This window comes from Thunnus thynnus, chromosome 3, assembly GCF_963924715.1.
Source record: "Thunnus thynnus chromosome 3, fThuThy2.1, whole genome shotgun sequence".
Taxonomy (NCBI): Eukaryota; Metazoa; Chordata; class Actinopteri; order Scombriformes; family Scombridae; genus Thunnus; species Thunnus thynnus.
In genome coordinates this window covers 22570385-22585070 of record NC_089519.1, presented here as the reverse complement: position 1 = coordinate 22585070, position 14686 = coordinate 22570385, and the positions used below count along the sequence as shown (strand labels likewise).

At 39.1% G+C, this 14686-nt stretch overlaps 1 protein-coding gene across 1 annotated transcript; it reads left to right on the top strand.

The window, feature by feature from the left end:
- Positions 1-1645: 1645 nt before the first annotated feature.
- On the top strand, positions 1646-14669 carry LOC137179822 (PRELI domain-containing protein 1, mitochondrial-like). The gene is made up of 6 exons (XM_067584803.1): positions 1646-1804; positions 3343-3549; positions 4191-4416; positions 6511-6624; positions 8003-8081; positions 12461-14669. Exons 2-6 carry the CDS (start codon positions 3458-3460, stop codon positions 12580-12582), a joined length of 633 nt encoding a protein of 210 aa, XP_067440904.1. The 5' UTR covers positions 1646-1804; positions 3343-3457; the 3' UTR covers positions 12583-14669.
- The last annotated feature ends 17 nt before the right edge of the window (positions 14670-14686 follow it).

Genomic DNA, 14686 nt, shown 5'->3' with positions numbered 1-14686 from the left:
AAGTAGAGTTGGCATGTCAATAAATGAGGCAGAAACCAAATCTTTCATTTAGAACAAAATTAAGACACAGGGGTTGGGATGGGAATCTTAAAGGGATATATTTGGTCCAACAAGAGTGTCTAATTAGTAGGATGAGACTGGGACATAAACCACATCAGAAGGCATCCAAGTGGAGAAAGTGATGTCTGCAATCAAATGGAGACTGTGGATCATGTTATTTTTGTCTGTTTGATTTATGCAAAAGGAACGAGCTGGATCTTAAAACACAAGGACTTAAAAACAATCTTCCCCAACAGTTCTGAAAATTAGGTTTTTATGCCTGTCTTCACTTATCTACAAGATACAGGACTGATAAGCATACAGGGAGTCTTTCCACAACAGTTGATGGTGATAATGCTCCACTTGGTTATTAAAAGTCCAAAGAAGGAGCAGAGGAAGAAGAAGGAGCAGCAGCAGAAGAAGAATTGTTAGATTTTTCAGTCTTAGACAAAATCAAAAAGAAGGATGTAGGTGATCCTGTGACTAGTTAGTGGCCGCCTTAAAGAAAAATGGGTTACATACAGATTTATACTGATGTCTCCAAGAATCTGAACAATGGAAAAGCCGCAATAGGAATAAACATTCCTCAGTTACAGATACATCATGGAAAGCGGATATAAAATCATGTGTTAGTCTTCACTACGGAGCTTGTGGCAATCTTGTGGGCGGTTGGGTGGGACGAGGAAGGAAAGATAATTATATTCTCAGATTCTACTGCAGCACTAATGGCACTGAACGGTGGGAAAAGTGGGACCAGACCAGATCTAATAGTAGAAATTTTGACTGTGTTAAATCAAGTATCTAAGTTGGGGAACACTGTTGGGCTTTATTGGGTACCAGGTCAAGTAGGAGTACAGGGGAATGAAGAGGCTGATAAGACAGCAAAAAGAGCTGTCAACAGTAGATCTGGAAGTACTGTATGGAAAGGTTGAGTGTAAGAGTTTAATACAACAAGGAATAGCAAAGTTATGGCAAAAAGAATGGGAAGAGGGAAACAAGTGCTGGTTTTATTTTTCAATACAGCCACCACTGAAACACACGTCAAATACAAGAATGGGCAGGAGGGACAACGTGGCAATAAATAGGCTGAAACTGGGTCACTGTGCGCTGAATCATGGGCTGGCACTGGTTGGTAAGTCAAGTTAATTTTATTTATATAGTCCAATATCACAAATTTGCCTCAGGGGGCTTTACAGTTGGTACAGCAATACAACATCCTCTGTCCTTAGACCCTCCATTCAAATAAGGAAAAACTCTCTAAAAAATCCCTTTAAGTAAGCACCCAGATGGAAAATGCATCTGTGGAGAGGCAGAAACTGTGAATCATGCTTTGATGCAATGCACCAACTATCACACAGAGAAGAGCTTCATGCAGGCAGGGCTTTCAGAAATTGGAGTTACAGATCATTCAATGAAATCAATAGGCCTACAACATTGTGAAACAACAACAACAACTGTTATCAGTTTTCTCCACCATCACAGTGGACTATACATATGGATTTAGCTTACTCGATGTAATTCTACAGATGACCTGTGGAGGGCAGCAATAAGCCTTCGCTGCGTTAAGCCTGCTGCAAATTTCATCATTATTAGAAGAAGAAGACGTTTTTTTTTATAAGGTAATCTGTCAAACGCTCAGGTCTGACTGCCTGTCATGTGTTTCTGTCACATGGAGCATAAATATGGGTGTAAATAGCTAACGTTAGCCAATTAATTTGTGGGCTAGAAGCACACCAGACTGGCACTCACACTGCGGATACATCAGGTAAGATTGTCCTTGTTTTCTGTTTGTCGAGAGCGTTTGAAACTTCATTAATTACTGTCCACTTAGCGTTCAGGCTAGTTAGCCAGGCAACCTTAATTTGGTTGAGTTGTTGTTATGGTGGACTAGCTGTCAAACCCTAAACACTATCATGAAAAGTCACACAGTCTCACTATCGCCGTTAAATGTCACACTTTTGAACTAGCTGGGTAAGTTTAGCTAGCTCGACGTTAGCTATCCAGGTAACTAGCATATCGTTAGCAGCAGTAGCGTTAGCCTGCAAGGTAAAACGAGCAGTGACCCATACAGAGCAATGTAAAACCACAAGCCAAGGGCATGTGTGCAGATTGCATAAGAGGTAGTAACAGATAGTTAGCTACCATGTGTTTCAGTGATGAGTTGAAAGTAGTAGAAAGAGCTCAGGCTGCTGTGGATGGAATGTGTAGTATTAGCTGTAAATAATAACAAACTTGATAACACGGTAATATGCAAATATCCTCATATAATTTGGCATTAAAGGATGGGTTCATCATTTTTCAAGTCTGTTTTAAATGATGAGGGCCAAAATACAGTGTGTCCACACAGATATTTTTTTTTTAAAATGCATTTAAAAGTTGATCTGAAGCTTATATGAGGCTTCAGCAGTCTGAGTTAGTCATATCAAGTGGATATCTGGATATTTTTGGCGTTTCCCTGTTGAGCTATGGTAGAAGTATAGTAACAAAAAGAGGGACTTTGGCTCTAAAAAGACTGTAATGCTGATAGATATTCACTTGATTTGACTAATTTGCACAGCTGAAGCTTCATATTAGCTTCAGATCAACTTTTAAATACATTTTCGCACAGAAGGAGGCTTGTGGATTTTATCCTCCGTCACTTACATTGTAAGTGCATTATGAAGAGATCTTCCAATGGTCAGCATGGACAGGAGGAATGATTACAGCAAGAAAAACATGTTTCAGACTTCATTTAGGCACCTGACTGTTGCTTAAGGACAGACTTGAAAAATTGTGAACCTGTAATTTAAGGACATTTCTACTCTACGCAGGGTTCTTGGCATCTCCGGGAGATTTACACAAGGAATATCTAAGTCACCAATAGCTAAAGCAAACATAAACATTCTATTATGTACAGGAAAGTAGGTATGAAAATATATAAACAACACTGGAATAAATAATGTTTTTGTAGTGTAAAAAGTGTATCTACATAGGATGGTAGTTTATAATAAAATGCTTTATGACAGCATACTGTATGTATCTACTTTTATATTGTGATATTACTAGATATAGTGATATAGTCAAGTGATAAAGTGAGTTTCTAGGAAATCAGTTGAAGAACTGTTTAATGGATCTAATAACCAGACAGGAATGCCTCTTTTTGACTAATCCAACAAATTAATTGTGTATCAAATAAATGTACGTAATCACATTCATTTGACAATAAAAGGATATAATGAACATTTTATAGCGCAAGGTGAAAATTAAACCACAACATATTATATACTATACATATTTGCTAAAGCTTTCTCTTCATCTTTACAGGACTGTGACAGACTTTGGATGGAGTCAGCACCCAAGTTTTCATTGTCTTGTGTAGTCGCAGTGAAGGACCTCAGGGTTCAGGATTCACGTCATTCTGCACATCAGCGAAAGAAGAATGGTCAAGTATTTCTGTAATAACACAGACATCAGGGGGATGTGGGACCATGTTGTCTCTGCTTTCTGGCAGAGGTATCCGAACCCTTTCAGGTATTGTAGTATTTTTATGGTCAGTTTTTTTTGTATTACATGTGCTCATTTGAAAGAATGTAGTAGGTGTTAAAGTCCATACTCTCTTCAAGATATTAAAGCTTTTATTGGCTGACTTTCTGAAACAAAACAGAACCTGCAATCATACTTTTTCACCTTATTAATGATTATTACAGTATCTATAACATAATTATAATATTAAAATTCTTTACATGAATGGAGGATGTTGAGGATAAAATTACGGATCGCAGTGTTTGTAGCATCAGTGTGTTGACAGATCTGAAGGAATTGTGTTATATACCTTCAGCAAAAATAAACTCTGTCATGACTGAGATGGAGAACTGAGAAAACACATCAGAGAAGTAAAACTAACTTAAGCATGATCAAAGTTGTGTGGTCAAGCCATTTTATTCTCATTATGACTTGATTTAGCAGCATCAGAAACTTGACGGATCATTGTTCGAAAGTTTTCACAAACATCAAAGTGGAACTTTGAGCACGAATAGATTCAAGCACCCATAAACGTTTCCAGTAAATTGACAGTTTAAAACAGAACTGAAATGAATCACAAACAGATATGAAACCTGAAAGTAACCAGTAACCATCTGGCTGGCATGGCTGTATGTTTGTGTACCCATCAGCACCCATGTTCTCACAGAGGACGTTGTGTACCGGGAGGTTACTGCGGACCACCGGCTTCTCTCCAGACGCCTCCTGATGAAGACCAATCGGCTGCCTCGCTGGGCGGAACGCTTCTTCCCTGCTGGCATGTCTCGCTGTGTGTACATCATTGAGGACTCCATCGTGGATCCTGTCAACAGGAGCCTGACAACCTACACGTGGAACCTCAACCACACAACTCTCATGGTGGGAAACTGATTCTTTGTGGTTCATTGCTTTTAGTATCGAATTTCAATTACACTTTTAACCTTTTTGCAGCCAAGTGTTTATTTGCCTGTTTGTATGGATGTAGCTGTCAAGTTTTCATCTATGTCTTACTGTCTTTGTATACTAGGCCTGCATTACCGTGAGAAATCTAATTTTTACTTGGCTGAAGCCTTGTTTGTTTTTAGTTTCTTAAGGCCAGCGCCTTGCATGGCTGCTCTGCCACCATCAGTGTGTGTTGGTTAATGAGAGGCGAATTGGATTGAATTCAAAATCAATTCACAAAGTAAAACAAAAATACAAAAATGGTTTTCTCCTCACTTAATAAAGTATACTTTATTGACGGAATAGACAAGACTGAACTCTGTGCCATGAGTGCACAGTGCAGTCAGGTGTAACTGCTAATTTCAGCAGGGAGGAGGAAATATGAATTAAACCAGCCTGATCATCAAAGAAGACGAGCATTAGGACGCGGTTCAGATGTAATAATCTCTCAGGGAAGAGGGACCTTGACATGGTTTATACAATATTTAATTTAATTTATTTATTTATATGGAAAACACACATTAATCAATATTTCTTTAAATATGCTAGTGTTAGGTAGCTGGCTAGTTTTCAACCGCAGTCCTTTGGCGAGATGTTTTGAAACCTATTAAGTGATAAAATTTACAGAACAAAGACAACAAGCCATGCATAGCAACAGGAAACAGCAAAACATCAGTACAATAATACAGCAACGACAAACACCATTTCAGCACATATAGCCATGCAAGCAACACAAAGCAACAAAGCACATGTTTATCTTGATAAAATGTTCAAAGATGCAGTTACGGGTTAGTAAAATGGTAATATACACCTAACACACAAGCCATGCAACATAGAGTTGTAAGACACAACTAAAGGAGAACATACCAGATTGTTAATAAAATAGTAGATATTCCATGCAAACCCACGCCATGTTAAGCTGGCCGCCTGGCAACGGGCAAAGGACATGGGGCAAGTTAGCAGCAGGTTAACCAGTAATAACAACGATAATAATAAAATGAGCAATGTATCATGAAGATTGGAAATGTTCACATGTCTGACTTTTGAAAAGCCAGGTCTTGAGACATATGAAAGTGTGGTAGGTGGTTTCTTATTTCAGTTGTGTTCCATAATTGAGAAGCTCCTAGAGAAAAGCATGATTGGCTGAAGCAGGTGGACCTGAAAGAGGTTACACTGTCCCCTCTCAGAGCAGATGTTGTAGATCTGTTTGATCTACAACATCTGTTTGTTTTTCTGCTTAATAAAAGTACTAAGTGGTTTGAGGAGCCTTGCCATTTAGGATCATAAACATCAGGCAGGTGTCAGTGTATTTCATTAGATTTTACCAGCTAAGGATGTCATATTGCTAAGAATGGTGATAAGTGTTTTCTGCCTAAAGAACCTGCTTGTATGCAGCAATTAAATTGTGCTATTTTTACACTCTTTCCGCTGTGTGCTACACACTAAGGCAGCATAGATGTATGCTACTTCTGTTTTTAATCCACTGTAATATGAAACAAACAGTAAAGATGACTAACCGGTTGTGATCAAAGAAATTGACTGATCAAAGAGGAGAATACAGTGTTTTCTATTTGAAAGAGTTACAGAAACATGGGAAGCAATAAACTGTCTGTCTCCTGCAGCTTTGAAACAAATGGTGACATTTCTTAATACAACAAAAGATGAACATTTTGAATTGAGAATTTATTTGGATCCAATCATGACCCCACTAATTCAAATCAAATTGTAAAATTCATTTTAAGATTCACAAAGAAGAAAACCGGTTTGATATAGTTAGTTAAAATATACTCTCTCATGTATTAAATCTAACATATGTCAACACTCCTCTTAAGTGATTAGGATCACACAAGAAAAGTGGATTTATTTGGTTCAAGCATGTATTTGCACAATGAATCAGCACTTAAGCACCTGTCAAAGCTGTACATACAAAACTATTCTTCAGTACTTTTACGTCTGATCCTGAACTTTGTGACAAAGTGAAATGTAGCCCTTTTCCATAACCTGTCGTTGCTTGTCTCTCTCTCATATTAGTCAGTTGAAGAGCGTTGTGTTTTCCGAGACTCCGAGGAGCAGCCAGCCACCACCCAGCTGAAACGGGAAGCGTGGATATCGTCAAGCATTTACGGCTTCTCCAGACCTATTCAGGTACTTTTCACCCCTTTGTACAATAACAAATTAACCGTGTTGATGTCAAACTGTTTTGTAATATACATTAGATTGTGTGAATCTTCATTCTTCTTTTTCTGTAAAAGGTTTTCCTGATTTTAGCCAGTATTAATATTAGGGCTGTAGTCAACCAAAGAAAATCTTGGTCGACTAAAATCGTACATGATCTTCAACTAATCGATTAGTCACGCACGAGGGGGGGGGATGTAACGGGACAGAGTGCACAGTAAACTCGGCAGCCACACATTTCTCTGTTCTGTATTTCTCTGTTTTGTGTCTTCGGGTTATGCTAGCCCATTGTTGCTAACTTTGGAGCTAACCCCCTTTACTTTTCCAGCATTTGGGGAAACAACAGACGTGACTTTTTAGCATTTATTAACTGACACACTGTAGTCTGTACTGTACATCTACTGCCAGACTGACAACTTACTACTAACCTTTTCCTCTGCTCCGCTCGTATCCATCGTCACTTCTCTGCCCCTCGCTCTTTCCCACTCGCTACGCAAACATACTCCTTAACGGAGCCACGCTACCAATAGTTTCCCAGGCAACGACAGAGATTGACTCACGTACCGGAACAGCGCTGCTCAGAGACTCCCAAACGCTGTCGGATATCAAATATTAATTTTTTTTTTTTTTTGGGCCTGGCGGGGGTTCTCGTTGTGTCATTATGGAGGAACACAGATTCAGTAAACGTTGAGTACAGTTAGACCCAGCAGTCTCCATTAGGTTGGGCGAGTTCAAAGTTGTGAAAACAACTTGGGTGTTTTGAATACACCCCTGTTTTCACAGGTAATTTGTTAGTCTGTCCCTCCCGCCGCAGGAAATAATGGATTACTCCTGGAAAGCTGTTGATGTAGCACTCTTCTCCTTATGAAAATAACACGGAGGTTATTCGACCAATGAGAATTTAGTCGGACGGGAGCATATCGACCAACTAATCGACCAGTCGACCAGCAGACTACAGCCCTAATTAATATTAATATATGTATTATATTTATTTATTATACAGACACCCTTACTTATCTGTGCTGAAGTGTAGAGGTATGTGTTTATGCTCCAGTTAAAGTAGATGTGTTTGTTTTATCATAGAGGATGACAAACAGAATCCTATTTTCAAGCCTTTAGTTTGATTTGTAGGTCAGAGGTGTGGGAGCCTGTGTGCAAACACCAAAATAAACAAATGCATTTGAGGGGAGAAGCAAAGTCAGTGTCAGCCTGAAATGGTTGTTATTAGCTGCAGAACACGCCTGGCTCGCTCTAATATCCCCGGAGTAAAGGAGAAGACTTGTCAGCTAAGTGTTGTTTTTCAGACGTCTCCCTCATGTAAACCTTTTCCTGTTTTGTCTTTAACCAGGAGTTTGGATTGGCCCGCTTCAAGAGCAACCAGGTGAAAGCCATGAAAGGGCTGGAATACGCACTGTCAAACTTACAGGGTAGGTACACTTTACCAGAAATCAAAGGGGAGTGCAAGGGAAAAAAAGAGGAGGACATAGCAAAACAGTTTATTTTTAACTGTTACCATTTCTGGAGAAAAACTAACACAGGAAGAAAGGCTTTTTTCCTCAAAACATTGGACCACAACACATTGTACACTTAATTTATAAATTAAACATTATTTTTATATTTTAAAACATGTCTAAACATCCTTGAAACATCCTCATGAATTATTGTCATGACTTCAGTGCAAGTAAAAACTGAAGTGGCTCTCTGCAGACATTACAAGCTTAACATTCACCTTCCAAGGCTGCATTCACACCAGATCTGACAATGGAGGGAAAAACGCCAGTCCCAGAATCAACTTTTGCCAAAATGCGACACGACATCATGTTGCGGTGGCCAATCATGTAAGCCAGTGATCAGACTGAAGATGCCCAAGGGAAGAATGGTGGGCAACAGCTCTGTAGCAGAGCTGTACAACCCAAGAAACAAAGACATTACTAGTGTGAGGGGAGGACATTTCTCTCTGTTTGATAACGTTAAAAGTAAAGTTAGGCTTTGCTATCAGCTTCCCAACTCATTTTAAAAAAGACGAGAGAGAGAGGGGAAGCAAGCTGAGAGCATGAGAGAGAGAGAGAGAGAGAACAACAGTGGTCAAGTGAGCTAGAGAGTGAATGAAGAGAGGGAGCGGCGGTAGCGAGAACAAAGCAGTGAATCAGAGAAATAAAACGTTATTCTCTGATTGTTTCATGCCCACACCTCCGCACAACCCTGCGGGACGTGGAAGTGTAACCCGCCGGATTTGGTGCGAATGAAGCCGTGACACAGCAAAAACAAAAATCCCTTTTTTTTAAGTCAGGGTCGCAGAGCAGTTTAAAGCAGTAATCATTCAGGAATGCTTATTTGTGTCAGTAAAACCTCTCAGCATTGCCTGGAAATGTACCCTCACATGTCTTAGAAACAGGTTGATTTAAGCCTATAGGACCTTAGAAATGACTGCAGAGGGATATGACACCATGACAACCACAGTGGCAAGCAGTTTGCATTTCTGAATTTAGGCTCAGACGAAAACTATTTGGGTCGTCAGTATTGTATAAACAAAATATTGTGGAGCAGGTTAGATGGAAAAAAAAAAAAAGTCATAATCTTCCTGTTGATTTTAAAGGTGCAGGCTGTAAAATATGAGTTGGCAGTAACAAACACATCTGCAAATGTGTGTCCGTCATCTTTGCCAAGAAGAGAAATCAGTGCCACACAAAACCATCAAGAATGAAAAGTCAGTAATCATCACACAGGTGTATTTGAAGCCGGGGCAGCCATGGAATAAGCAGTGCCTTGTTTGGCAGCACGCCCTGACAAGTGAGGTTTGTGTTGTGCTACAAAGTTTGCGTTGTGCTGATCCAGCGCTCTGTTGTCTGAAAGGACATTCTCCCATTGTTGTGATTTTGTCCCACTGCCCCTTTGTTGATGGCACTGCAGGAATTGGCATCATGCTGAGCGTTGTGGTGAGTATGTTAGCAGAGGGGCATCCATCTGCCATCCCTGGCCTCGCCCCGGGTTTGTCACATGATGCCATACAGTATATTGGCCTTCACACAGTAGTCTGTGTAGCAGAGGTAGTGACTGTCTCCCCTTGTGTGTTGCGTATGCAGGTACACACTGTATTTATCTTGAAAAAAAATCAAAGAACAGAAACTCGTAGTAGTAAAACCAAGTGACAGAAAAGTGAATCTAGTGGTGTAGAAGTAGGTAGTGTGTAGTTTTAGTTGATCTTGATGTTATTTTTGCATACGACAACAGAACCATAGCGATGACCTTTCTTCTCTTTAGTTACAGCAATTTCCTGTTTTTTTTGTTTTGTTTTTTTCCCCCCCCTAAATGTCACAATGAATGTTTTAATGCCACATTTGATGTCTAAAATCCAGATTTTGATTGATAACAATACACAAAGTAAAATGTGTATGAAATGAGCACCATTACTATTACCCACCGCAGTAAGGAACATCGCATGTGATTGATATTGCAGTCTAGCTGAAATATATTGTGTATAATGTTTTCACCTGATATTGGGCCTTATGCAAGAACCACTTGTATGAACAGATTTGTTCTGAAGAGACTCTACGAGTTTTAGAACATTTGTGGCGTTCATCAATTTTCTCGTACTTAGAATTTTCTCTGAGGTATGAACGAAATTTACGAGTGTTCCAGACCTGTTGTGTCATTAATAGATCATCTCTGCGTGAGAAACACTCGTTTGACTTACAGTATAATGTCCTAATCTGAATTAATTTGGAGTTTAAATATGCTGAAATTAACAAAAATAAATATAGAAATAAAACAAACTTCAATGCAAAATTAACATTTACCAGATTATCATCATCATCATCATGGCTTCCAAATTTACTGAAAGGTTTTTTTAGATTTTTATCATTTCTATTGGCATATTTTGGCACAGAAACTTCCACATGTCAGTAGTTGCTAAACTTCTGTCACTGTGACAGCTGCCTTCGTGTCTTTGTCCAGTATCATGTTGTGCTGCAGCTGACAGTGTAACATCAACTGTAGACTATAATATTCTTTCCTCATATCTCCGTGACTGTCACATGACCTCCCATGAGCAGAGCACTTTGCTTTAGAAAGATGTTTTTTAGCATCTAACTTCATGTCAAATGATTCCCTCTTTATTTCGTGATTGGCAGCTGGATTCATATTTACTTATTGTTTTGGGTCTCCTAATGTCACTCCTAAATTTGTGATGTTTTTGTTTACTGATTGCGTTTTTACTCTTCGGGAATTTTTTTGAAACTCGCCCACTAATGGAACGTAACATGGAGCCTGATTTTAGGGGCGTGGATTATGTTAATGATCACATCTCACGAACGCGCACCTCCTCATGAAAAGTTTAGGCAGTTTGTTGAATGAGACTTGGAACATTTGTACAAGCAAACCTCACAGAAAAAAATAAGAGAGTTTTAGGATAAGAATACAAAAAATGTCCTTGCCTGAGGCCCAATGATCAATAATTTAATAGTATTTATATATTTTTACATGCAGCTACCACCATGATATCTGTACTGTACTGTAGTAGTATGTATCAGAATGCAAAACCAAAACGAAGTCACTATTCACTATCACGTTTTGCATTTCTTATCTTGTTTTTGGATCTTACTGCATTTTTGATGCTTTGATATTGCAGTTTAAGATTAAAAGTCACATTGTTAGATTAGACAGATTACTGTAAAAGCAAACCTTACGACTTTGAAAAAACAGAGTCACTTACAACATGTGGCCATCGTATGGCAGTATAGTCAATGACAAGTCATGTGGAACAGAGTGGTTCTCCAGTGTTGATGCTTTAAAAGCTTTGAGGAATGTCAGTAGTTATGTATGCGGTTGCCTATTTTACATATTTGCGTCAAAATATATTTTCTCTAATTGGCCAGAGTGGTGGAAACTGAGAGTAGTGTCGTGTGAAGAACGGATTGAGGTAATGCTGTGATTTTATGCTTTTGCACCTCAGTCTATGCCTCTGCTGTTGGCAAATCTAGATGTCAAACTGAAGTTTATCCTTTTTTATTTGATGCCTTCATTATAATGTAGCTGTCAGACACAGTGCTCATCTCATAGGTTCACAAACAGTATTTTCAACATTCAAAATCAAATTTTGTAGCAAGCAACCTGTCCAAGAAATATCTATGACAGTGATGTGGAAGTAAAAGTAAAGATGGCTTTTTAAAAAAGGAGAAAAAAAAAAGGAAGTCATTTTGTCAGTCAACTGTATAAACTGTACAGCTTCAGTGCATTGTTGTTGGCCCCCGTGAATTCCAACGTTTCACTCCCCGCAGTTATCGTCAGCCTCCAAACATGTGAAGAGGTTTCTCCGTCTGCCAACACGCAGCCACCTGCCAAGGCAGAACTCTTGGTGAATACCCACTGCTGTGTCTGAAAGCACCTAAAAGTGGAGGAAACAGCCAGTCTCTGGTTTCTTTCCGTCTCCTTCACATTATAGGCGGGCTGCTCTGTTGTATTGTGAGTCTGGTTGTTGTTCTCACATGAGGTATTTTAAGGTTGAGGGTTCACAGTGAGGTCAGACACAGAAAGACTCTCCAGGCCGTGGTATTGAATTCTGCGTCAGGCTGTTCGTAAACAGCATACAGATGTGTGGATACTCTTTTATATTTCCCTTTAAAAACTCTCTTTTTAGAGGAAGGTCTATAATAATTTAAGTTTTGCCACCTTTCCATCTTGCATGCCTTTACAGCACACTGTATGTTTACCTGCAGAAAACTGTATTGTTCTCCACTAGAGGACTAATGAGACACTGACTCTGTTCTGTCTGTCTCTCCCTCTCCGGACACTCGCTCTGGGCTCACAGGAGAGACGCCCCAGCGGCTGCTCAGGGACACGGTGAAAGACGCATCAGAGAAAGCCAAGGAGGCGGCCAAGAGCCTGGCATCAGCTGCTGCTGTCCCACAGAAACCCCAGCAGTATGTATGACAGGACAGAGTGTGAAGTACTGTGCAGGTGACATGAAGCCAGCACAATGCCTTTTGATCATCTTGATCATCTCGACGAGACTGAAGTTTTGCTGGGATCTCGCTCAGTGCTGTTTTTATCTGTGTCCTTCTATTGTTTGAACCAGGTCTGTCTGTCTGGTTAGCTTATCTCTCTACCGCTAGACTGGTTTGTATGTCTCTCTCTGTCCTTTCAGCTCTGTCTTTCTCTTTCTGTTCTCATTAAATCTCAGGTCTTTAGACTTTGAATGAAACCTACTGCCTTCGTGTAAACTGTCAGACTTTGACCAGCAGCACCCTTTTAAATGCTGTAACTATGTCAGCTGTGAATTCATATTTTGGTGTTTTGGTCATATATTTAATATTTAAATGTAGTAAGCTTATTTTTATGCAAAATCATACAATTCTCAATGAACAGTTTGGCACATTATCAGCAATACAAGTAAGATATTATCCTGCCTGATGTTGTCATTAGACCAAATCATATGACTGACTGTACTTTTATTTTCACTTCAGCCAGGAGGGTCAATGATTACAGCCTGCAGGAGCTTTTACAGCCACTAAAATCCTATTGTAAAATGATCCCTTTAATCCTTTTGTAAAATGATCCCTTTCCTCATGATTTCTTTATTATTTTGCACTGAGTGAGTTTACATGTGCACTAGTATCCTGGTTATGTGTTATGCAATTACATATCATATCCTGGTTTAGAGAAATTCAGAAATTCTACTTGGATTACTCTGATAGAAACCAGGATATTTTGTAATGTAAACATTTTATACCATGTTTGCAGGTGCTTCCTTAGCTTGATTTTGGTAGTAGTTTAGTCAGTAAAACAAAGAATATTACAATTAATGATGATCAACACCCAAGTACGAATTGAGAAATGCAGAAAGAAAACAAAATAAAAAAATGTACGTCTTGTACATTACTGGTGATAAAATTGAGAACTTAAATTGAGCCGGGTGGGAAATACAGCAGAATTACGTTACGGACTACCTTAGCAAGAACAGGAATGATTGGCTGAGATGTTGAGGAAATCAAAGACGCACTTGCATACATGATTAGAAACCTGAATGCTGTTATTACCACGTCAACGGAAAAATATGCATAATCAGGTTTCTCTTGTTTCATGTAAACGTGACATTCAGAGTATGAGTCAGAACCAAGATGTTATTGTGTTCTTGGTTTACTAATGTGTAGTGATGCTCAATTTCTGGGTCCAACACTATAATACACTAGGACAGCTGTGGCTCAGGAGGTAGAGCGGGTCGTCCACTAACCAGAAGGTCGGTGGTTTGATCCCCGGCTGCACCAGCCCGCATGTCGAAGTGTCCTTTGGGCAGGATACTGAACCCCAAATTGCTCTAGATGGGTCACCATCAGTGTGTGTGTGAATGGGTGAATGGGTGACATGTAGTGTAAAGCTCTTTGGGTGGTTGATCAGACTAGAAAGGTGCTATCTAAATGCAGCCCATTTAATAAACTTGCCACTTTCACAAGCACAAGAGTCAGCACACAATATATTCTGTAATATTGCAAACATAAATAGAAAGTTCAGTGTAAATGCTGCTGGTTAGTCACTTCTATGAAGGCCTGTACAGAAGCGCTGATAATCAAAAGAAACCAAAGTGACTTGTAATTTCACTCTGTAATGTGATTAGCCTTTAACTGTATGACTGTGTCACTGTTGATATAAGCTGAACTATCGATGCAGATGATATTATTGTAAACATGTCAGTGATTGCATTCCCTTTAAGATGGAATTGACTGGATTTTCTGCAGAAAGACTTGAATAACAGTTGAAAAATAATGAATGTGATGTATTTTTATGCATTATTTAGCATTAAGGATTTGTAATATTGAGTATGTAGATTTATTTAACCTGGTAGCAAGATGTCTTATGTATAAATAGAGTTGACTGGACTTAAAAATGAAAGAGATGAAGATGTTTGAAGTGTGAAGAGAAAAACATTTTCAATCATCTCCACAATTTTAAGTGCAGTGTTTTCTTTTTTTTTTTCTTTGTCAAGTTGAGCTTTAATAAAATTTGATAAGTTATTCATTTAATTTAGTGTCTTTTTTTT